The sequence below is a fragment of the Ranitomeya imitator genome, chromosome 1 (assembly GCF_032444005.1).
Source record: "Ranitomeya imitator isolate aRanImi1 chromosome 1, aRanImi1.pri, whole genome shotgun sequence".
Lineage (NCBI taxonomy): Eukaryota > Metazoa > Chordata > Amphibia > Anura > Dendrobatidae > Ranitomeya > Ranitomeya imitator.
In genome coordinates, this window is record NC_091282.1 from 250,605,863 (window position 1) to 250,630,680 (window position 24,818).

General features: G+C 44.8%; 2 protein-coding genes across 2 annotated transcripts in view; both read left to right on the top strand.

Moving 5' to 3' along the window:
* The window catches only part of PSMD9 (proteasome 26S subunit, non-ATPase 9), a 35,396-nt gene extending 21,742 nt beyond the window's left edge, over nt 1–13,654 (top strand). The window contains exons 4-6 of the mRNA XM_069755496.1: nt 11,028–11,129; nt 11,698–11,786; nt 13,159–13,654. Coding sequence (XP_069611597.1) covers nt 11,028–11,129; nt 11,698–11,786; nt 13,159–13,186 — 219 coding nt within the window. The 3' untranslated portion in view covers nt 13,187–13,654. The remainder of the gene's footprint in view (nt 1–11,027; nt 11,130–11,697; nt 11,787–13,158) is intronic.
* Nucleotides 13,655–21,545: 7,891 nt separating this feature from the next.
* The window catches only part of CFAP251 (cilia and flagella associated protein 251), a 179,216-nt gene continuing 175,943 nt past the window's right edge, over nt 21,546–24,818 (top strand). The window contains exon 1 of the mRNA XM_069755502.1: nt 21,546–21,574. The gene's annotated coding sequence lies outside the window, so the exon portion shown is untranslated. The remainder of the gene's footprint in view (nt 21,575–24,818) is intronic.

Below are 24,818 nucleotides of genomic sequence, written 5' to 3' on the forward strand. Positions count from 1 at the left end.
ATATATATATATACACAAAAAATAAAGAAAAATAAAATAAAAAATTATATATATATATATATATATATAAATTTTATATTTTATTTTTCTTTATTTTTTGTGCATATATAGATATATATATATATATATATATATATATATATATATATATATATATATATATATATATATATATATATATATATATATATATATATATATATAATTATAATTTTTTATTTTATTTTTCCTTATCTTTTGTGCATATATATATATATATACACAAAAAATAAAGAAACAATGTGGACTTTATTGCCTGAACGGCGTGGCAACGTTTCGGATACAAGATCCTTTTTCAAGGCTTGAAAAAGGATCTTGTATCTGAAACGTTGCCACGCCGTTCAGGCAATAAAGTCCACATTGTTTCTTTATTTTTTGTGCTGCTTTTCTTTTTTTCTTATATTGTTAGAAGTCATTGGACTACTGGCTGGGAAAGCTCTGCACTCCATCAGGTATTTTGTAGATGCTGTTCCAATTTTTGCTTATATATATACCGTATATACTCGAGTATAAGCCGACCCGAGTATAAGCCGACCCCCCCCTAATTTTGCCACAACTTATTGACTCGAGTATAAGCCTAGGGTGGAAATGCAGCATTTACCGGTGAATTTCAAAAATAAAAATAGATCATTATTTCCCCATAGCTGTGCCATATAGTGCTCTGCACCGTTCATATTGCCCCATATCTGTGCCCCATATATGCTCTGCACCGTTCATTTTTGCCCCATAGATGCTGCACAGATGCCCCATACAGTGCTCTGCACCGTTCATATTGCCCCATAGATGCTGCACAGATGCCCCATATATTGCTCTGCACCGTTCATACTGCGCCATAGATGCTCCACATAAATCTGTGCTGCTGCAATAAAAAAAAAACACATACTCACCTCTCTTGATTGCAGCTCCCGGCGTCCGGTCCCGGCGCCTCCATCTTCCCGGCGTCTCTGCTCAGGCAGAGGGCGCCGCGCACACTTTATGCGTCATCGCGCCCTCTGCCTGATCAGTCAGAGCACAGACGCCGGGAAGATGGAGCGACGCCCGGCGGCTGGAACGTGGACAGGTAAATATGCCATACTTACCTAGTCCTAGCGATCCTGGCGCTCCCCGCCTTCCTCCCCGTCTTCTGTGCTGCAGCCTCTTCCTGTCAGCGGTCACCGGCACCGCTGATTAGAGAAATGAATAGGCGGCTCCACCCCTATGGGAGGTGGAGCCGCCTATTCATTTCTGTAATGAGCGGTCCCACGTGACCGCTGAAGAGGGGAAGAAGCTGCAGCACAGAACACCGTGGGACGGCAGGGGGGCGTCAGGATCGCTGGGACTAGGTAAGTATAAAAAAATTTGGGCTGAAAATCTCGGCTTATACTCGAGTATATACGGTAGATAGATATATATATATATATATATATATATATCTCTACCGTATATACTCGAGTATATTAAATATATATATTTATTAGATTGTGGCCCGATTCTAACGCATCGGGTATTCTAGAATATGCATGTCCCCGTAGTATATGGACAATGATGATTCCAGAATTCGCGGCAGACTGTGCCCGTCGCTGATTGGTCGAGGCAAACTTTATGCCATCATCGTCGCCATGGCAACCATTATGACATCGACATCGATACTGTGCCCGTCAATGATTGGTCGAGGCGAATTCGCGGCAGACTGTGCCCGTCGCTGATTGGTCGAGGCAACCTTTATGACATCATCGTCGCCATGCTGTGCCCGTCGCTGATTGGTCGAGGCCTGGCGGCCTCGACCAATCAGAGAAGCGGGATTTCCAGGACAGACAGACAGACAGAAAAACCCTTAGACAATCTATATATACTAGATTGTGGCCCGATTCGAACGCATCGGGTATTCTAGAATATGCATGTCCCCGTAGTATATGGACAATGATGATTCCAGAATTCGCGGCAGACTGTGCCCGTCGCTGATTGGTCGACGCAACCTTTGACATCTTCGTCGCCATGGCAACCATTATGACATCTACGTCGATTCTGTGCCTGTCGCTGAATCAGAGACGCAGGATGTCTACGTCCTTTATGACATCATCGTCGCAGTGCCCGTCGCTGATTGGTCGAGGCCTGGCCTGGGTATTCTAGAATATGCATGTCCCCGTAGTATATGGACAATGATGATTCCAGAATTTGCGGCACACTGTGCCCGTCGCTGATTGGTCGAGGCAACCTTTATGACATCATCATCGCCATGGTAACCATTATGACATCTACGTCGATACTGTGCCCGTCGCTGAATCAGAAACGTGAGATGTCTACGTCCTTTATGACATCATCGTCGCTGTGCTCGTTGCTGATTGGTCGAGGCCTGGCGGCCTCGACCAATCAGACGCGGGATTTCTACGTCCTTTATGACATCATCGTCGCTGTGCCCGTTGCTGATTGGTCAAGGCCTGGCGGCCTCGACCAATCAGAGACGCGGGATTTCTACGTCGATGCTGTGCCGGTCTCTGATTGGTCGAGGCCTTGCGGCCTCGACCAATCAGAGAGCAGGGATTTCCAAGACAGACAGACAGACAGACGGGTTTCAGACAGACAGACAGACAGACGGAAAAACCCTTAGACAATTATATATATAGATAATTGCCTAAGGGTTTTTCCGTCTGTCTGTCTGTCCTGGAAATCCCGGCTCTCTGATTGGTCGAGGCCTATCAGCAACGGGCACAGCGACGATGATGTCATAAAGGACGCAGAAATCCCGCGTCTGATTGGTCGAGGCCTCAGATTCAGCGACGGGCACAGTATCGACGTAGATGTCATAATGGTTGCCATGGCGACGATGATGTCATAAAAGTTGCCTCGACCCTGGCGGCCTCGACCAATCAGAGAAGCGGGATTTCCAGGACAGACAGACAGACAGAAAAACCCTTAGACAATCTATATATATAATTGTCTAAGGGTTTTTCCGTCTGTCTGTCTGTCTGTCCTGGAAATCCCGCGTCTCTGATTGGTCGAGGCCTAGCGGCCTCGACCAATCAGCAACGGGCACAGCGACGATGATGTCATAAAGGACGTAGAAATCCCAGTATCGACGTAGATGTCATAATGGTTGCCTCGACCAATCAGCGACGGGCACAGTCTGCCGCGAATTCTGGAATCATCATTGTCCATATACTACGGGGGCATGCATATTCTAGAATACCCGATGCATTAGAATCGGGACACACTCTAATAAATATATATATATATATATCTACCGTATATACTCGAGTATAAGCCGAGATTTTCGGGCCACAATCTAGTTATATATATAGATATAGAGATATATATATAGATATATATATCTAGATCGAGGTTCTACGTCGATACTGTGCCCGTCGCTGAATCAGAAACGTGGGATTTCTACGTCCTTTATGACATCATCGTCGCTGTGCCCGTCGCTGATTGGTCGAGGCAATGGACAATTGCAATGGTCGAGGCAAAGGTATATGGACAATGATGATTCCAGAATTCACGGCAGACTGTGCCCGTCGCTGATTGGTCGAGGCAACCTTTATGACATCATCGTCGCCATGGCAACCATTATGACATCTACGTCGATACTGTGCCCCCGTTGCTGATTGGTCGAGGCCTGGCGGCCTCGACCAATCAGACGCGGGATGTCTACGTCCTTTATGACATCATCGTCACCATGCTGTGCCTATCGCTGATTGGTCGAGGCCTGGCGGCCTCGATCAATCAGAGACGCGGGATTTCCAGGACAGACAGACGGAAAAACCCTTAGATATATATATCTCTATATCTATATATATATATATAATTGTCTATCTATATATATAATTGTCTAAGGGTTTTTCTGTCTGTCCTGGAAATCCCGCGTCTGATTGGTCGAGGCCTGGCGGCCTCGACCAATCAGCGACGGGCACAGTCTGCCGCAAATTCGCCTCGACCAATCAGCGACGGGCACAGTCTGCCGCGAATTCTGGAATCATCATTGTCCATATACTACGGGGACATATTCTAGAATACCCGATGCGTTAGAATCGGGCCACATACTATATACATGAGGGGAACTGGGGATATATATATCTATAATTTTTATATATATAATTTTTTTTTTTTTTTTTTTTCATAGTTTTTAAAAACATTTTATTTTCACTATATTTTGCAGGCCCTTAAGGGGAACTTGAAGCTGTAATTGTCGAATCTCTTATACTATGCACTGCATTATTGTAGCAGTGCAGAATATAGCAAAAATCATGGTCTCCTAAGAAGCCCTGCCACAGGCTGGACTTCAACAGAGCACCGTAAGGGTATGTGCACACGTTGCAGATTAGCCTGCAGAATTTTCTGCACAGAATCTGCACCTCTTAGCAGAAAACGCAGGTAAAAATCCACACATATTTGATGTTTTTTCATGGGGATTTGTATGCATTTTTGTAACCTAAATAAAGATCTATTATTTAAAAAAAAACAAAAAAAAAACTGTGATGTCATTTTTGTCCAACCTCTTATTCTACATACTCCATGCAATTTTCTGCTCCAGAGAGGGAAAGCCAACGGCCGGGGGCCAATATTTCTAGCTTGGGAAGGGGTTAATACCCATGTAGCTTCCCAGGCTATGAATCTCAGCTCGCAGCTGTATAAATAGCCTTTACTGGCTATTAAAAAAAAAAAAAATAGCCCCCCCAAAAAATAACGTGGGGTTCCCCTGTAATTTATAGCCAGAAAGGCTATGCAGACAGCTGTGGGCTGATATAGCCTTGAAAGGGGCCATAGATATTGCTCCCTCCCCCGGCTAAAAATACCAGCTCCCAGCCGCCCCAGAATTGGCGCATCTGTATGATGCGTCAATTCTGACACTTAGCCTCTCTCTTCCCACTGCCATGTTGCAGTGGCATATGGGGTGATAAGGGGTTAATGTCACCGTTGATTGTAAGGTGACATTAAGCCTGGTTAATAATGGAGAGGCGTCAATAAGACACCTATTCATTATTAATCCTATAGTTATTAATGGGTAAAAAAAAGACACAGCCAGAGAAAAAGTAATTTAATGAAGTAAAACACTACACATTTTTTCATAATTTTTATTCCACGACTAATCCAATCGAAGACATCAATCACCTGCAAAAATTAAAAAAACAAACACAAATACTCACTGTTCCGACGTAGTCAATCTTTAATAATGTGTTCCAAAACAATCTCCCCTATAGAGTGGTCACATCAGCAGATGTGACCGCTCTATAGGGCCTCCGATGACACACTGCGGGAGGGTTATATCCTGTTAGTGTATCATTGGAGTTCACTTTACGGCGCTACAGCCGTGAGAAAATTCTCACGCTGTAGTGCTGCAAGTGACAGGTGAACTCCGGTGACCTGTCGGCGGCGGAGTGATACAGTGCAGAGGATTATCTCCATCACTGTATTACCGGAGGCCCTGGAGAGCGATCGCATCTGCTCATGTGACAGCTCTCCACGGGAGATTGTCGTGGGACAACTGTTATTAATTGGTTTACGCCAGACACAGGGAGTATATTGTTTATTTTAATTTTATTTGCAGATGATCGATGGCTTCGGGGATTAGGTGTATATGGAAAGTATGTACTGTATGTGTTTGTCTGTTTTTTGTTTGTTTTTTTTAACATTCAACACATTAGCCAGATGATGGGACTACTTCCCCATCATTAGCTAATGGTGTCACTGTAGCATGCATAACCGGATGGGATTAGTAGTCCGATCGGACTATGCCTGCCTACACACACAGCCCTGCACACACCCGCACACAGACATAGATTCACGCAGACATCGGCACACGACTATGCCTGCCTACACACCGGCACACACACACACACACACACACACACACACACAGATTCACGCAGACACCGGCGCACACACACATACACGCAGATCCCCGCAGACACATACACGCACATAGCTCCGCCCACACACTTCCCTCCTCCCGATCTGCAGCGTCTCTAGCACCCACATCCGCAGCAGATCTTTTTTACATCTGCGGTTTTGCTGTGGATGTGCCTGACTCAATGAAAGTCAATGGGTGCAGAAAGGCTGCAGATCCGCAAAAAGAATTGACAAAAACGCATTTCTGCGTGGATTTTTCCGCAGCATGTGCACAACAAATCTCCATTTCCCATAAATTAACATTGGCTGTGTACTACACTGCGGATTTGATGCGAATCCGTGTGACCAAAAACACTGCGGATCCGCATCTAAATCTGCAGTGTGTGCACATAGCCTTATTGTAAGTATAGGAACCGCAATAATGTTGCTGAGTGCCGGTGGGCTAGTAGAAATGAGTGCCGTCATTCCCTGGGCCCCACACTAAATGCTGTTTTCAGAAGTTAACAGCAGCAGGTGGCGCTCGGCACCACTCACTGCGGTTGGAGGCATCTGATGGCTGAATAACCTCCATCTTCTGTCTGAAAAGTCATCTTTTTGGCTCCTGAGCAGACAATTAAGACAGGGACCTGGCATGTTATGTACCATACCCAGACAAAAATGACAAAAAATTCTGTTATTTCAAATAAAATTTTCTCAAGTAATAGTTACCTTACACATTTTTTCAGACCGCATTTGGTTTTATTCCTTAACCCCTTTCTGATATGGGACGTACTATCCCGTCGAGGTGGGGTGGGCCCCCATGACCACGGACGGGATAGTACGTCCAGCGCGATCGGCGGCGCTCACGGGGGGAGCGCCGCCGATCGCGGCCGGGTGTCAGCTGTTTATCGCTATGTGCCAGGAGCGGTCACGGACCGCCCCCGGCACATTAACCCCTGGCACACCGCGATCAAAGATGATCGCGATGTGCCGGCGGTATAGGGAAGCTTCCCGCAGGGAAGTCTCCCATAGTTGAGGTCTACCTATGATGTAAATTACAGACGCCTCTCATCTTTTTAAGTGGTGGAACTTGCACTATTGCTGACTGACTAAATACTTTTTTGCCCCACTGTATATATTATTCCCCTAAATACATTTCTTTATCTAAATAAAAAAAAAAACAATAAAAGTACACATATTTAGTATCGTCACGTCCGTAACAACCCGACCTATAAAACTGGCCCACTAGTTAACCCCTTCAGTAAACACCGTAAGAAAAAAAAAAAAGAGGCAAAAAAACGCTTTATTATCATACCGCCGAACAAAAAGTGAAATTACATGCGATCAAAAAGACAGATATAAATAACCATGATACCGCTGAAAGCGTCATCTTGTCCCGCAAAAAACGAGCTGCCATACAGCATCATCAGCAAAAAAAGTTATAGTCCTGAGAATAAAGCGATGCGAAAATAATTATTTTTTCTATAAAATAGTTTTTATCGTATAAGAGCGCCAAAACATAAAAAAATGATATAAATGAGGTGTCGCTGTAATCGTACTGACCCGAAGAATAAAACAGCTTTATCAATTTTACCAAACGCGGAACGGTATAAACGCCTCCCCCAAAAGAAATTCATGAATAGCTGGTTTTTGGTCATTCTGCCTCGCAAAAATCGGAATAAAAAGCGATCAAAAAATGTTACGTGCCCGAAAATGTTACCAATAAAAACGTCAACTCGTCCCGCAAAAAACAAGACCTCACATGACTCTGTGAACCAAAATATGGAAAAATTATAGCTCTCAAAATGTGGTAACGCAAAAATATTTTTTGCAATAAAAAGCGTCTTTCAGTGTGTGACGGCTGCCAATCATAAAAATCCGCTAAAAAACCTGCTATAAAAGTAAATCAAACCCCCCTTCATCACCCCCTTAGTTAGGGAAAAATTAAAAAAATGTATTTATTTCCATTAGGGTTAGGGCTAGGGCTAGGGCTAGGGTTTGGGTTAGGGCTAGGGTTAGGGCTAGGGTTAGGGCTAGGGTTAGGGTTAGGGTTAGGGCTAGGGTTAGGGCTACAGTTTGGGTTGAGGCTAAAGTTAGGGTTGGGGCTAGGGTTAAGGCTACAGTTAGGGTTGGGGCTAAAGTTACGGTTAGGGTTTATATTACATTTACAGTTGGGAATAGGGTTGGGATTAGGGTTAGGTGTGTGTCAGGGTTAGAGGTGTGGTTAGGGTTACTGTTGGGATTAGGGTTAGGGGTGTGTTTGGATTAGGGTTTCAGTTATAATTGGGGGGTTTCCACTGTTTAGGCACATCAGGGGCTCTCCAAACGCGACATGGCGTCCGATCTCAATTCCAGCCAATTTTGCGTTGAAAAAGTAAAACAGTGCTCCTTCCCTTCCGAGCTCTCCCGTGTGCCCAAACAGGGGTTTACCCCAACATATGGGGTATCAGCGTACTCAGGACAAATAGGACAACAACTTTTGGGGTCCAATTTCTCCTGTTACCCTCTGGAAAATACAAAACTGGGGGCTAAAAAATAATTTTTGGGGGAAAGATTTTTTTTTCAATTTTCACGGCTCTGCGTTACAAACTGTAGTGAAACACTTGGGGGTTCAAAGCTCTCACAACACATCTAGATGAGTTCCTTAGGGGGTCTACTTTCCAAAATGGTGTCACTTGTGGGGGGTTTCTACTGTTTAGGTACATTAGGGGCTCTGCAAACGCAATGTGACACCTGCAGACCATTCCATCTAAGTCTGCATTCAAATGGCACTCCTTCCCTTCCGAACCCTCCCATGCGCCCAAACAGTGGTTCCCCCCACATATGGTGTATCATCGCACTCAGGACAAATTGGGCAACAAATTTTGGGGTCCACTTTCTCCTGTTACCCTCGGGAAAATACAAAACTGGGGGCTAAAAAAATAATTTTTGTGGGAAAAATTTTTTGTTTTATTTTTACGGCTCTGCATTATAAACTTCTGTGAAGCACTTGGTGGGTCAAAGTGCTCACCACACATCTAGATAAGTTCCTTAAGGGGTCTACTTTCCAAAATGGTGTCACTTGTGGGGGGTTTCAATGTTTAGGCACATCAGGGGCTCTCCAAACGCAACATGGCGTCCCATCTCAATTCCTGTCAATTTTGCATTGAAAAGTCAAACGGCGCTCCTTCCCTTCCGAGCTCTCCCATCCGCCCAAACAGTGGTTTACCCCCACATATGGGGTATCAGCGTACTCAGGACAAATTGTATAACAACTTTTGGGGTCCAATTTCTTCTCTTACCCTTGGGAAAATAAAAAATTGGGGGCAGAAAGTTAATTTTTGTGAAAAAATATGATTTTTTATTTTTACGGTTCTACATTATAAACTTCTGTGAAGCACTTGGTGGGTCAAAGTGCTCACCACACATCTAGATAAGTTCCTTAAGGGGTCTACTTTCCAAAATGGTGTCACTTGTGGGGGGTTTCAATGTTTAGGCACATCAGGGGCTCTCCAAACGAAACATGGCGTCCCATCTCAATTCCAGTCAATTTTGCATTGAAAAGTCAAATGGCGCTCCTTCGCTTCCGAGCTCTGCCATGCGCCCAAACAGTGGTTTACCCCCACATGTGGGGTATTGTCGTGCTCAGGACAAATTGTACAACAATGTTTGGGGTCTATTTTCTCCTGTTACCCTTGGTAAAATTAAACAAATTGGAGCTGAATTAAATTTTTTGTGAAAAAAAGTTAAATGTTCATTTTTATTTAAACATTCAAAAAATTCCTGTGAAGCACCAGAAGGGTTAATAAACTTCTTGAATATGGTTTTGAGCACCTTGAGGGGTGTAGTTTTTAGAATGGTGTCACACTTGGGTATTTTCTATCATATAGACCCCTCAAAATGACTTCAAATGAGATGTGGTCCCTAAAATAAAATGGTGTTGTAGAAATGAGAAATTGCTGGTCAACTTTTAACCCTTATAACTCCCTAACAAAAAAAAATTTTGGTTCCAAAATTGTGCTGATGTAAAGTAGACATGTGTGAAATGTTACTTATTAAGTATTTTGTGTGACATATCTCTGTGATTTAATTGCATAAAAATTCAAAGTTGGAAAATTGCGAAATTTTCATAATTTTCGCCAAATTTCCGTTTTTTTCACAAATAAACGCAGGTACTATCAAAGAATTTTTACCATTGTCATGAAGTACAATATGTCACGAGAAAACAATGTCAGAATCACTGGGATCCGTTGAAGCGTTCCAGAGTTATAACCTTACAAAGGGACAGTGGTCAGAATTGTAAAAATTGGCCCGGTCATTAACGTGCAAACCACCCTTGGGGGTAAAGGGGTTAAAGGGGTATTGCCATCTCGAATACCCTATCCCAATATGTAGTAGGTGTGATGATGATGATAATTTTAGCAAATACCTCCATTTAGAAATGTAATAGTTTTTCTTATTCGCTATGTCTCTTTCCTCGTGTGCAGGCATTGCAGGACCTTTGGTTATGTCCACTCATAAAGTGACATCTAGTTGCTAGTGGTCGTAACCATGGATACCTAAGGTCCTGCACTGCCTGCACATGAGGAAAGAGACATAGCAAATCACAAAACCGATATAACATTTCTAATTGGAGGGATTTGCTAATATTATTATTACACCTACTACATATTGCGATAGGACATTGGAGATGGGATTACCCTTATCTGACACATTGAAAATCCAACCATTCTTTGTAATGGTAAGTGGAGGCCGTGTATGAAGAAGCTAAGAATGATGGTTCTGTATTACGTGCTAGTTGAGATCTGCTCTCCTATTACCACATTTTTCAAATTACTTGATGGCAAATTTTTTTTCCGAAAAAGGAAATCTGCTATACAGATACATCTGCATCTCTTTAGGATAAAAGGAACACAATAGGACAACGGGGGCTGTATCATGTATAGAGCAACCTCATGCAGCTCAGTGGTGCCAACTCATGCAATACCTTCACTATGTACTAAATAAGGAGCAGAATTTAAGAACCTCCTAAATTGTGCATACAATGAATATGTACTGGTATCGCATTCTCAGGGTCCATTACTGAATATGTGGCATTTAGGCTACGCAGCTTTGGTGAGACAACATGCCATGGTTGAGGATCTGTATGTATGTGGTATTGGTACAGTTTATTTACTTGCAAGTTGTTTTTTTTTGTCTTTTAGGGATTGCAGGTTGGAGATGAAATAATTGCATTTGGTTCAGTAAATACAAACAACTTCCAGACACTACAGAATATTGCCATTGTAGTGCAGCACAGTGAGGGGGTAAGCGTGCATGTGTATTTCAGAAGATATGGCTTTTCTGGGTGGGTTTATACTGAAAGATCTGATGTACAAGAGTTTTGCTTGCTTGTTGGTTGATCAGCATGCTATTAACATGATTATCCGGACTCAAGCATACTGTAAATGCACTCTCAGTAGATTAGGGTAAGCATAAACTGGAATGTGGGTAAATAATCCTTCCCTTTGGCTACGTTCAGATTAGCGTTTCCCGACGCTGCGTCGGGAAACGCAGCGGCGACGCACGCGTCATGCGCCCCTATGTTTAACATGGGGGACGCATGCGTTTTTCTTGTTGCGTTCTCCGACACGTGCGTCGTTTTTGACGCTAGCGTCGGACGCAAGAAAATGCAACAAGTTGCATTTTTCTTGCGTCCGATTTTCGTCAAAAAACGATGCACGCGTTTTTTCGTGCGTCGTGCGTTGCGTCGCCGACGCAGCGGCGCGCAACGCTAATCTGAACGTAGCCTTTCATAGTAGTTTGAGCTGCCAGGTCTGTTTTCCATCCGTTGTGGTAATACATTTGTAGTTTAACTTTTTTCTTTAATTTCAGAAACCATTAAGCGTGACTGTTGTTCGAGATGGAAAGTCCATTCATTTGGGACTTACACCTCAGCGATGGAATGGAAAAGGTCTTTTAGGGCAAGTTTACTCTATACTGTAACTACTGTTCCATTTAACTACTGGTAACATTTAAATGGGTGTTCCCACTTACAATAGTTCATTTTAATCAATACATCTTGGAATAATAAGAATTTCTACAATTGGATGTGTTTAAATAAAATGTTCCTGTGCTGAGATAATCTTATAAATGTGCCCCTGCTGTGTACTGTGTAATGGCTGTGTCTGACTGTACAGGAACATGGTCTGATCATACCACAGCTCCTGGGCAGGGGAGGAAGCAAACGACTATACAGACAGGACAGTAGGGGATCACAGTTGATTGTTTTTGTGAGATAAGACCTTTCCCTGCCTGTTTTTAAGCAATGTTTTACTTCAAAGAAAGAATCATTTGTGATCCCAAGCTGAATTATCTGTATTCTCTTTTGCTCCCTCCCCTTTCCAGGAGCTTGGAGGAATGATATATTGCAGGATGGCGCTCTGTATAGAGGGGTTGAAAGGATAGCTATATTGCAGGTTGGGGCTCTGTAAAGAGAGAGTCCAGGATGAGGCTCTGTATTGAGGGGCAGAAAGAAGTGTTATGCTGCAGGAGGGGCTGTATACAGAGGGGTTGAATAGATAGCTATATTGCAGGATGGGGCTCTGTATAGAGGGACCAAAAGTAGAGATATTCTCCCGGATGGGGCTCTGTATAAATGGGATAGAGATTAGATGAGCTGTGTTTGTGCCTGCTGCTGAGAGATCAGTGATGTGAAACTGCAATGCTGCCTTTTTCATGCACATGACAGGATTATCTTCTGCCATATGCATCAAGAGAGCAGCATTTGCAGTTTCACATCACTAATCTGTCAGCAGTAGACAACAAACAGGCGAATTCTACACTTAGATTAGCTTGATGATGGCTCGGATTTAGGTTTGTCAGGAGTACACGGGAAAGGAGAGGTCTGCAGCACTGAGAATGTAGTTTTAGCAGATAAGAATAGGACTGCCCATTTTGCTATGTGACACTGGATACTCTGAGGGCTAAGTAGAGATGAAAAGACACAAAGGTACCAGAAAAAATATGTTAGGCTTAATCTGTAGATTAACAATAAGATAATACCAGTATATATTTTATTATTCACTATGCTTTGTAAAAAAAAAAAAATAATGCAATTCTGGGAATAACCCTTTTAAAGGATGGCTTCAGGGGAACATTTATTAAAAGAATGAAAAATCATATTCGTAGCTACTTAATATTATTAATGCATTTACTTCTTAATACCTGAAATCAGCAAAAATGAACTCGCTCAAAAGCATTTTTATTCCTCAACTGAAACACTGTCAATGTGTCTGCCTATTCCCTTGTGCATGAAGCTACATCTTATATTATGCCTATTCTTCTACGTTTCAGGTGTAAAATCGTTCCAATAAAAAGATGAAGATTCTACGTGTTTAAGGTTCAAGTTGTGCTCTCCCTGGTTTACATTTTGGAACATAGACTGATAGAGGAGTAGCTGTGAAGATGGAGTCTAATGTGCCATCATCACTTTATAAAGCAGGATTTGCCGAGTAGATTGTTCGATAGCTTGTGGGAAAAAATCAGTAATTTCTCATTTCTTTCCTGGGATAGTCTTAACCACTGATTGACAACAATCTTTGCATATACACAGGTGACGATCAGTGGCTAAGACTGCAGATGGGACATCTAAGCCCTAATGAGGAGGAATTTAATGGAATCATTTTGTAGTTATACTGATTCTGTTCTCACAAATTTGTACATCAGTTTTTTCAGCAAAATCTCGCTCTATGTCTTGATGCTGCCTGCGCAGACTGCTTATTCATTCCCAGATTTGGACTTAAGTGTTTGGCTTATTTTGATGATGTCAGTAAAAGTATCATTTAAACTATTTGCATTTTTTTTTATATTTTAATATGTCAACTTCAGTGAAAACACATATTGTGGTCTGAAAAATAGTAATTAAATATCAGACGGAAATAATAGTTGAATATATATATATATATATATATATATATATATATATATATATATATATATATATATATATATATATATATATATATATATATATATATATATATATATATATATATATATATATATATATAATACAGTACAGACCAAAAGTTTGGACACACCTTCTCATTTAAAGATTTTTCTGTATTTTCATGACTATGAAAATTGTAAATTCACACTGAAGGCATCAAAACTATGAATTAACACACGTGGAATTATATACTTAACAAAAAAGTGTGAAACAACTGAAATTATGTCTTATATTCTAGGTTCTTCAAAGTAGCCACCTTTTGCTTTGATGACTGCTTTGCACACTCTTGGCATTCTCTTGATGAGCTTCAAGAGGTAGTTACCGGGAATGGTCTTCTAACAATCTTGAAGGAGTTCCCAGAGATGCTCAGCACTTGTTGGCCCTTTTGCCTTCACTCTGCGGTCCAGCTCACCCCAAACCATCTCGATTGGGTTCAGGTCTGGTGACTGTGGAGGCCGGGTCATCTGGTGTAGCCCCCATCACTCTCCTTCTTGGTCAAATAGCCCTTACCCAGCCTGGAGGTGTGTTTGGGGTCATTGTCCTGTTGAAAAATAAATGATGGTCCAACTAAACGCAAGCCGGATGGAATAGCATGCCGCTGCAAGATGCTGTGGTAGCCATGCTGGTTCAGTATGCCTTCAGTTTTGAATTAATCCCCAACAGTGTCACCAGCAAAGCACCACCACACCATCACACCTCCTCCTCCATGCTTCACGGTGGGATCCAGGCATGTAGAGTCCATCCGTTCACCTTTTCTGCGTCGCACAAAGACATGGTGGTTGGAACCAAAGATATCAAATTTGGACTCATCAGACCAAAGCACAGATTTCCACTGGTCTAATGTCCATTCCTTGTGTTCTTTAGCCCAAACAAGTCTCTTCTGCTTGTTGCCTGTCCTTAGCAGTGGTTTCCTGGCAGCTATTTTACCATGACGGCCTGCTGCACAATGTCTCCTCTTAACAGTTGTAGAGATGCGTCTGCTGCTAGAACTCTGTGTGACATTGACCTGGGCTCTAATCTGAGCTGCTGTTAACCTGTGATTTCTGAGGCTGGTGACTCGGATAAACTTATCCTCAGAAGCAGAGGTGACTCTTGGTCTTCCTTTTCTGGGGCGGTCCTCATGTGAGCCAGGTTCTTTGTAGCGCTTGATGGTTTTTGCAACTGCACTTGGGGACACTTTCAAAATTTTCCCAATTTTTCGGACTGACTGACCTTCATTACTTAAAGTAATGATGGCCACTCGTTTTTCTTTACTTAGCTGCTTTTTTCTTGCCATAATACAAATTCTAACAGTCTATTCAGTGGGACTATCAGCTGTGTATCCACCAGACTTCTGCACAACACAACTGATGGTCCCAACCCCATTTATAAGGCAAGAAATCCCACTTATTAAACCTGACCGGGCACACCTGTGAAGTGAAAACCATTCCTGGTGACTACCTCTTGAAGCTCATCAAGAGAATGCCAAGAGTGTGCAAAGCAGTCATCGAGGCAAAAGGTGGCTACTTTGAAGAACCTAGAAAAGAAGACATATTTTCAGTTGTTTCACACTTTTTTGTTTAGTATATAATTCCAGATGTGTTAATTCATAGTTTTGATGCCTTCAATGTGAATTTACAATTTTCATAGTAATAAAAATACAGAAAAATCTTTAAATGGGAAGGTGCGTCCAAACTTTTGGTCTGTACTGTATATATATGTATGTATGTGTGTATATATATATATATATATATATATATATATATATATATATATATATATATATATATATATATATATATATATATATATATATATATATATATATATATATATATATGTATATATATATATATTTATTATGTATGACTTGTGAATCTTCACATCGCACACGGCGAGGATTCAGTGCCAGTGGCGATCGTGTGACCGAACGTTGTGATGTGCATACTTCTGGTCACATTCCGACTAGACGTGGCACTGCGTCACTCACTGCATGTGTACTGAGTGAGGCCGGAAACATTCTAGTTTGAATGTGGCTGGGAGTATGCCCATCTCATTCTTGTCATCACATGACCGCCGTTCCCCCGCTCTGGTGAATCCACATAGTGTGCAGTGTGTGCGTAGAGAGGATTCACAAGTCTGTAGTCACATAGTGTGACTGCAGACTTGTAGTTTAAGGCTATGTGCCCACGTTGCAGAAATGCTGCAGAAATATCCGCATTTCCGCAACTCCCTGCCGCTGGCAAAATGCATGCGGAATTCGCACAACCCAAGCGTTTTGCAATCGTTTTTAGCTTACAAAATGCTTGCGTTTTCCAAGTGATTTGAAGCATTGCTTGGAAAAGTGATTGATAGGTTGGTCACACTTGTCAAGCATAGTGCCTGACAAGTGTGACCAACATTTTACTATTGACACTGCCTATGCCTCATCAATAGTAAAACAAAGAATGTTAAAAATAATTTTAAAAAAAATGGTTATTCTCACCTTCCAACGGCCCCCGATCTTCTCAGCGGTGCTCCCGGTGCGTTCCGTTCCCAGGGATGCTTTGCACGAAGGACCTTTGTGACGTCATGGTCGCGTGACCTCGACGTCATCTCAGGTGATTTGCCCAATGCATCCCCGGGAACGGAAGCAGCCGCGTGCACCGCTGAGAGGCGGGAGGACTCCAGGGGCCATCAGATGGTAAGTATATCTCTATTTTTTTTTATTTGATTTCTTTCTTTTTTTTTTTTTTTTTTACATGAATATGGTTCCCAAGGGCCTGAAGGAGAGTTTCCTCTCCTGCAGAGACCCTGGGTACCATCCGCACATGAAGCGTTCACTTTACGCATGGTGGGCATAGCCACATGCGTAAAGTGAGCGTTTCAATGCAATCCTATGGAGACGAAATCGCCGTGATTCCGCAGAAATAATGAACATGCTACGGATTTTACCACTATGCGATTCCGCAGCGGGGAAATCCATAGCATGGGCACAGCAACTGCGGAATCCCATAGCAACTGCATGGGAATGCGGTTTTTAAACGTTTCCGCTGCGGCAAACAACGCGGCACAAAAAACTTAACGTGGGTGCACAGCCTAAGACCGAACAACCCTTTAAGTGAACTTGCTTTGTCTGCATTGAATATAGGCATTCATATGCTGTCGTTGGCCAACACTTCCTTCTCCTAGACTACGGAGAGTCATCGACTCCTGGCAGATGAAGGTTAGATGTGCTGGTATTGTCCACAGTTTGAAATAATAATATATCAGTAATATAAAAGTTGATCCAACTCGCTACCCATAATTCATCTGAGCACTACCAGGCTTTGATTGCCCGATGATCATACATCTTAGTTAGCTGTTAACCGCTTGCTTGACGCAGAGCTTTTGTCACCAGTATGCAGGTGTACCAGCCAGAAGAACATACTCTTACCCTCCAGCTATTGAATACCAGTGTGTGGAATATTTTTCCAGTATATACTTTTAGCAAAGTACACAAATGCAGTTTGTATTCATCCCTAGATGTATACAAGTGGAATATGAAATAAAAAAAAGTTTAAGTTTTTTTTCTCTATAAATCTGCTGGTATTAATTTCTATTATACTGATGCAATCAGTTGCAGTAACAGAACTTTTCATAGTGTCCACATACACGTGGATTTTAAAGCCATTTTATGTTCTGCACAACAATCATAACATGCATTAAAACTAGAATTTCATGAAAAAAAAAACCCTTCCGGTTAGAATCAAGGCTTCTCCTTTTAGTGCAATCAATGTATTTTCCTTAGGTTATAGTCAAGTGACTGTTGGACATATTAGTAAAATGTCTCAGTATGGAGATTTAGCTGAAAATACAGAATCTGAGAGCTGCCAGAAACATCGTAACGTTGCAGTATGTGTCATCTATTTCATTGACATCCTTGCTGTCTCTGTGCCACAAGACTCCGAGTTCGGAAATCTCTGCTGACACTAGCATATATTGCTGTTATTGGGTTGCTGTAGATTGCATCCTTGGGTCTTCTATCTTGTCCCATGAAAATACAGGAGGGAACACAAGTATTAGGACAAAATAATTTTCAAAATTACCGGTATTTCCTGTGCACCCGTACAGTGGAAAAGTAACGGTAAACTGACTGAACAGAGGACTAGACTGAACTGGTGCATAACCAAAAACAACTTACATAGCAAATAGATAAATGGCTGCACTCAATTGTGCTAAAGCAAGGGAATGTGCGATACATGAAATGTGAATAGCATAATGGCTCGTGAAATCTATGAAAAAACACATGAGATGCTGCAAAATTTCTTTCTCGCTTCCGTGTTCGAAGTTCATCAACAAAAACTAGGTGTCTGCTACGAACCCCGAACTTTACAGTTCAGGTCCGCTCATCCCCAATTATATTCTATTGGGCCATTCACATGGCCATGTTTTGCTTTTTGTTGACTCAGTGATTGAACATGTACCTATTATAGTCTATTCGGCTGCACGCACGTCTGCGTCTTTTTGCGGACGTGTCATGGAGACCTGCCCAATTTCGATCCGAGTCACAGTTTAAATTCACCCATTCAAGTCTATAAGTCTGAAAATAATGAATGGGGTCATTTCTGTGTTACAAAATTGAAAGAGGTAGGAGAAGCTTTGGAATTATTTTTCTGGTATAGAAGAAAATCACTGATGAAAGTATGATCCAGAACACAGGTGAAAAATTGGTCCGGTTTTTCACATTCGAGGGGAAAAAAATGGACATCTGTATCCAGCCTAAAGAAGCCTTCACCTGCAGTGACGATATTTGTATAGACAGTTCTCACATTAAACAGTTGGTATTAATCTCTGAACCTTTATCGCCCTCATTTGACAAAATAATGTCGGGCTGCACCGTACTATGAAAGCGCATTCCGGATGCCCAATGATGTTTGTGTGTGTAAAAAGCTATAATTCTCTAAAGGGTCATGTACTATTGTTAGTAAACCACTCAACAAGCTACAGGTCAAGCACCTTTCATTTTGATAGCTTTGTATCAAATCTATTATATTGGGGACTGTGAGGCTAAATGACATATAATAAATAGCAGATGGTATTCCAATCTAGATTAGCGGGAATTGGTGTAATGGAATGATACGATAAAACTAATAATTATCAGTTTTATTTTATCATTCCATTAAGCTAATTCCCACTAAATTACGTATACTAGCTACATACTTCTAGACCTCCCTGTATGCAGGATATAAAATGTCTCTTTTTTCTTATTAATGACCCCATAGTATGGAGCGGAGGTGTAATGCAATCTCTACCCCCTCTCCCAACGAGTGGTGATTGTTTTACTTTAACATAAAAAAAAGTTTAAGGGTATGTGCCCATGGTCAGGAATCGGCAGCGCTTTGGACTTGGCACATGAAAGCGGGTGATTCCGCATGTGTTCATTGAACCGTGCCGAATCGCCGTGCTCAATACATTGTATGGGTGAGATTGATCCAATACATTGGACTGTGAGATTTATGTTGCAGAGACTGAGCGTATCCACAAGATGAATAGCCATGCTGCGATCTGTAAAGAGGCGCCGCATGTCCGTTTCCGTGGGTGATCTGCGGGCATCGGTGCACGCATAGTGGACATGGGGTTTCTTAAAATCCCATCTACTATGCTGTAACATCTGGCAGCTGCAGAGGTACGCAACGTCCTTCCCGCAGCGTTTACTGACCGTGGGAACATACCCTTACACTTGTGAAGTAGACTGGCATTGCACAAAAATGTGCGAGTCTTCAAAAAGTCTGATTTAATAATTGAGTTGCACCTTAGACTCTATACCGATTTTGATAGCTAAAGATTCAAAGTGATCATGGCACAGAGGCAGAAAAGCAACATAGACACGTCAGATGTAAGAAATGCCAGAACAAGGCACAAATATGGCATAATCCTAATAGAAGAGGAAAGATTAATTCCCTCCACAGACTGGACTGCAGTGGTCTCCAACCTGGGGGGGGTCTCACAGATGCAGGTTCCATGTGACCCCTGAGACTCGCCTGGGGCGCTTGGCATTGGTGCTTCCCGGTCACCCTTGGGACAGCAAGCGGGAGGAGGGGCACACTATGGCATCATACCGGAGCCCCATGTGTCAGAGTGGAGGCTGAGGGTAGGTTATTGTGAGGTCTTAACCCCTTCCTGATATCCATCTTACATTGACAGCACAGCGGGCGGTTACTTCCCAGAAAACACCTTAAAGGGGTTGTCTACTACTAGGACAACTCTTTCTTGATTGAAATGTTTGGCCCCAATAAAATGAAAAGCTTATACTCCCCTCCCGTGCCGGCGCTGTTCCGACAGTGTTCACACATGTTCCCAGGGCTCTTGTGCAGGTTTTGTGATGCCGGCGCCCAATCAGCACTGGCTCTTCCTTCAGACAAATCGCACATCAAGAGGAAGTCAAGGCTGTGTCTCTTCTCACTTCCTCTTGATGATCGATTTGTCCGAAGGCGGGGCCAGTGACGCCAGTGCTGATTGGGCAATGGGATCACGTGTCATAACCACAGGAGATCCCTGGGAACGTGACTGCTGACACCGCAGGAATGGCGCCAACACGAGCGGGGAGTATAAGGCTATGTGCACACGTATTCTTGTCCACTGTGGATTTGATAAATCTGCAGGGCAAAAAGGAGTTTTTGCTGCAGATTTGTTATGGATTTCTGCGGATTTCACTGCAGTTTTACAACTGCGGTTTTCTATTGGAGCAGCTGTAAAACCGCTGCGGAATCTGCAGAAAGAAGTGACATGCTGTGGAATGTAAACCGCTGCGTTTCCACGCGGTTTTTTCTGCAGCATGTGCACAGCGTATTTTTGTTTCCCAAAGGTTTACATTGTACTGTGAACTCATGGGAAACTGCTGCGGATCCGCAGCACAATCCGCATCGTGTGCACATAGCCTTAGTTATTTCATCAGGGCCAAGTGTGGGGTGCAGCATGATGATGGCGGTGGCCCTATTACCAGCTGTATATCAAAGCTGACCCCCTGCTGCTATGGCCATGATCAGTATGGCACCCTTTGTGGCCGATTAACCCCTTAGATCCCACTGTTACTAGTAACAGCGATATCTAGATGGTTATTGTAGGACGTGGGCTCCCGCTCTAGTGGCACCCTGTGTGGTTCCAGTAGTTGTCATGGCAATCAGAGGCCAATTAATGGCCTTCAGGTTAGTCCGCTGCGGTGGCCTGTAAGCCGGAGTAACGGGCGACTGTCCGTGTAAATCTGACGGATCTGATATCTTGCAGCCCATTAGATCAGTGATCGGGCAAGTGACTGCCCCGTATAGGGACTAAGGGAGAAGAACAAAACAAAAACACGCAGACAGACATTGCCGGTTTCATTCTACTGATACACAAAAGAATGAAATAAAAAGTGATCAAAAAGTCCAACTGATAAATATGGAGAACGTCATGGTGTCCCACAAGGACCACCGGTCACCTATCATCACTGCTTATAATCCCCTAATATCCCAATACAGCAGTGATCTCCACCAGCTGGCTGTAGAACTACAATTCCCAGCAGCCCTCCGGCTTGTGCTCTGGAGGTATATACAGTCCATGCTGTGAGAGGCGGCACATGTGGAGCCCGACCACTTTCTCTACAGCTCCCCGCAGGCACAATACCGAAAATAACAAATCACCGGCACCAACCGCCCTCCCACAATCCTGTGCGAAGCAGAGCAGGAATTACGACACGGCAACTGCTGACTTTCGTGTCGCCATGGGAACCCGGCGTAGTTTACTTCTCGGTTGCTAGGCAGTGGAGGCTGCGCTGCTCTGCAGGTAGGACGGATATGGAGCTACGTACCGCTGATATTCCCAAAGCTCCGGCCCGGTGTGCGCTGCGTCCTGCCTGTGCTGTGTAGTGTCCTGCCTGTGCTGTGTAGTGTCCTGCCTGCCTGTATCCTGCCCGTGCTGTGTAGTGTCCTGCCTGCCTGTATCCTGCCCGTGCTGTGTAGTGTCCTGCCTGCCTGTATCCTGCCTGTGCTGTGTAGTGTCCTGCCTGTGCCTGTATCCTGCCCGTGCTGTGTAGTGTCCTGCCTGTGCTGTGTAGTGTCCTGCATGTGCTGTGTAGTGTCCTGCCTGCCTGTATCCTGCCTGTGCTGTGTAGTGTCCTGCCTGCCTGTATCCTGCCTGTGCTGTGTAGTGTCCTGCCTGCCTGTATCCTGCCTGTGCTGTGTAGTGTCCTGCCTGCCTGTATCCTGCCTGTGCTGTGTAGTGTCCTGCCTGCCTGTATCCTGCCTGTGCTGTGTAGTATCCTGCCTGTGCCTGTATCCTGCCCGTGCTGTGTAGTGTCCTGCCTGTGCCTGTATCCTGCCCGTGCTGTGTAGTGTCCTGCCTGTGCCTGTATCCTGCCCGTGCTGTGTAGTGTCCTGCCTGTGCTGTGTAGTGTCCTGCCTGCCTGTATCCTGCCTGTGCTGTGTAGTGTCCTGCCTGCCTGTATCCTGCCTGTGCTGTGTAGTGTCCTGCCTGTGCCTGTATCCTGCCCGTGCTGTGTAGTGTCCTGCCTGTGCTGTGTAGTGTCCTGCATGTGCTGTGTAGTGTCCTGCCTGCCTGTATCCTGCCTGTGCTGTGTAGTGTCCTGCCTGTGCTGTGTAGTGTCCTGCATGTGCTGTGTAGTGTCCTGCCTGCCTGTATCCTGCCTGTGCTGTGTAGTGTCCTGCCTGTGCTGTGTAGTGTCCTGCCTGTGCTGTGTAGTGTCCTGCCTGCCTGTATCCTGCCCGTGCTGTGTAGTGTCCTGCCTGTGCTGTGTAGTGTCCTGCATGTGCTGTGTAGTGTCCTGCCTGCCTGTATCCTGCCTGTGCTGTGTAGTGTCCTGCCTGTGCTGTGTAGTGTCCTGCATGTGCTGTGTAGTGTCCTGCCTGCCTGTATCCTGCCCGTGCTGTGTAGTGTCCTGCCTGCCTGTATCCTGCCTGTGCTGTGTAGTGTCCTGCCTGCCTGTATCCTGCCTGTGCTGTGTAGTGTCCTGCCTGCCTGTATCCTGCCTGTGCTGTGTAGTGTCCTGCCTGTGCCTGTATCCTGCCTGTGCTGTGTAGTGTCCTGCCTGTGCTGTGTAGTGTCCTGCATGTGCTGTGTAGTGTCCTGCCTGCCTGTATCCTGCCTGTGCTGTGTAGTGTCCTGCCTGTGCTGTGTAGTGTCCTGCATGTGCTGTGTAGTGTCCTGCCTGCCTGTATCCTGCCTGTGCTGTGTAGTGTCCTGCCTGTGCTGTGTAGTGTCCTGCATGTGCTGTGTAGTGTCCTGCCTGCCTGTATCCTGCCTGTGCTGTGTAGTGTCCTGCCTGTGCTGTGTAGTGTCCTGCCTGTGCTGTGTAGTGTCCTGCATGTGCTGTGTAGTGTCCTGCCTGCCTGTATCCTGCCTGTGCTGTGTAGTGTCCTGCCTGTGCTGTGTAGTGTCCTGCATGTGCTGTGTAGTGTCCTGCCTGCCTGTATCCTGCCTGTGCTGTGTAGTGTCCTGCCTGTGCTGTGTAGTGTCCTGCATGTGCTGTGTAGTGTCCTGCCTGCCTGTATCCTGCCCGTGCTGTGTAGTGTCCTGCCTGCCTGTATCCTGCCTGTGCTGTGTAGTGTCCTGCCTGCCTGTATCCTGCCTGTGCTGTGTAGTGTCCTGCCTGCCTGTATCCTGCCTGTGCTGTGTAGTGTCCTGCCTGTGCCTGTATCCTGCCTGTGCTGTGTAGTGTCCTGCCTGTGCTGTGTAGTGTCCTGCATGTGCTGTGTAGTGTCCTGCCTGCCTGTATCCTGCCTGTGCTGTGTAGTGTCCTGCCTGTGCTGTGTAGTGTCCTGCATGTGCTGTGTAGTGTCCTGCCTGCCTGTATCCTGCCTGTGCTGTGTAGTGTCCTGCCTGTGCTGTGTAGTGTCCTGCATGTGCTGTGTAGTGTCCTGCCTGCCTGTATCCTGCCTGTGCTGTGTAGTGTCCTGCCTGTGCTGTGTAGTGTCCTGCATGTGCTGTGTAGTGTCCTGCCTGCCTGTATCCTGCCCGTGCTGTGTAGTGTCCTGCCTGTGCTGTGTAGTGTCCTGCATGTGCTGTGTAGTGTCCTGCCTGCCTGTATCCTGCATGTGCTGTGTAGTGTCCTGCCTGCCTGTATCCTGCCTGTGCTGTGTAGTGTCCTGCATGTGCTGTGTAGTGTCCTGCCTGCCTGTATCCTGCCCGTGCTGTGTAGTGTCCTGCCTGTGCTGTGTAGTGTCCTGCATGTGCTGTGTAGTGTCCTGCCTGCCTGTATCCTGCCTGTGCTGTGTAGTGTCCTGCCTGTGCTGTGTAGTGTCCTGCATGTGCTGTGTAGTGTCCTGCCTGCCTGTATCCTGCCCGTGCTGTGTAGTGTCCTGCCTGCCTGTATCCTGCCTGTGCTGTGTAGTGTCCTGCCTGCCTGTATCCTGCCTGTGCTGTGTAGTGTCCTGCCTGTGCCTGTATCCTGCCCGTGCTGTGTAGTGTCCTGCCTGTGCTGTGTAGTGTCCTGCATGTGCTGTGTAGTGTCCTGCCTGCCTGTATCCTGCCTGTGCTGTGTAGTGTCCTGCCTGTGCTGTGTAGTGTCCTGCATGTGCTGTGTAGTGTCCTGCCTGCCTGTATCCTGCCTGTGCTGTGTAGTGTCCTGCCTGTGCTGTGTAGTGTCCTGCCTGTGCTGTGTAGTGTCCTGCCTGCCTGTATCCTGCCCGTGCTGTGTAGTGTCCTGCCTGTGCTGTGTAGTGTCCTGCATGTGCTGTGTAGTGTCCTGCCTGCCTGTATCCTGCCTGTGCTGTGTAGTGTCCTGCCTGTGCTGTGTAGTGTCCTGCATGTGCTGTGTAGTGTCCTGCCTGCCTGTATCCTGCCCGTGCTGTGTAGTGTCCTGCCTGCCTGTATCCTGCCTGTGCTGTGTAGTGTCCTGCCTGCCTGTATCCTGCCTGTGCTGTGTAGTGTCCTGCCTGCCTGTATCCTGCCTGTGCTGTGTAGTGTCCTGCCTGTGCCTGTATCCTGCCTGTGCTGTGTAGTGTCCTGCCTGTGCTGTGTAGTGTCCTGCATGTGCTGTGTAGTGTCCTGCCTGCCTGTATCCTGCCTGTGC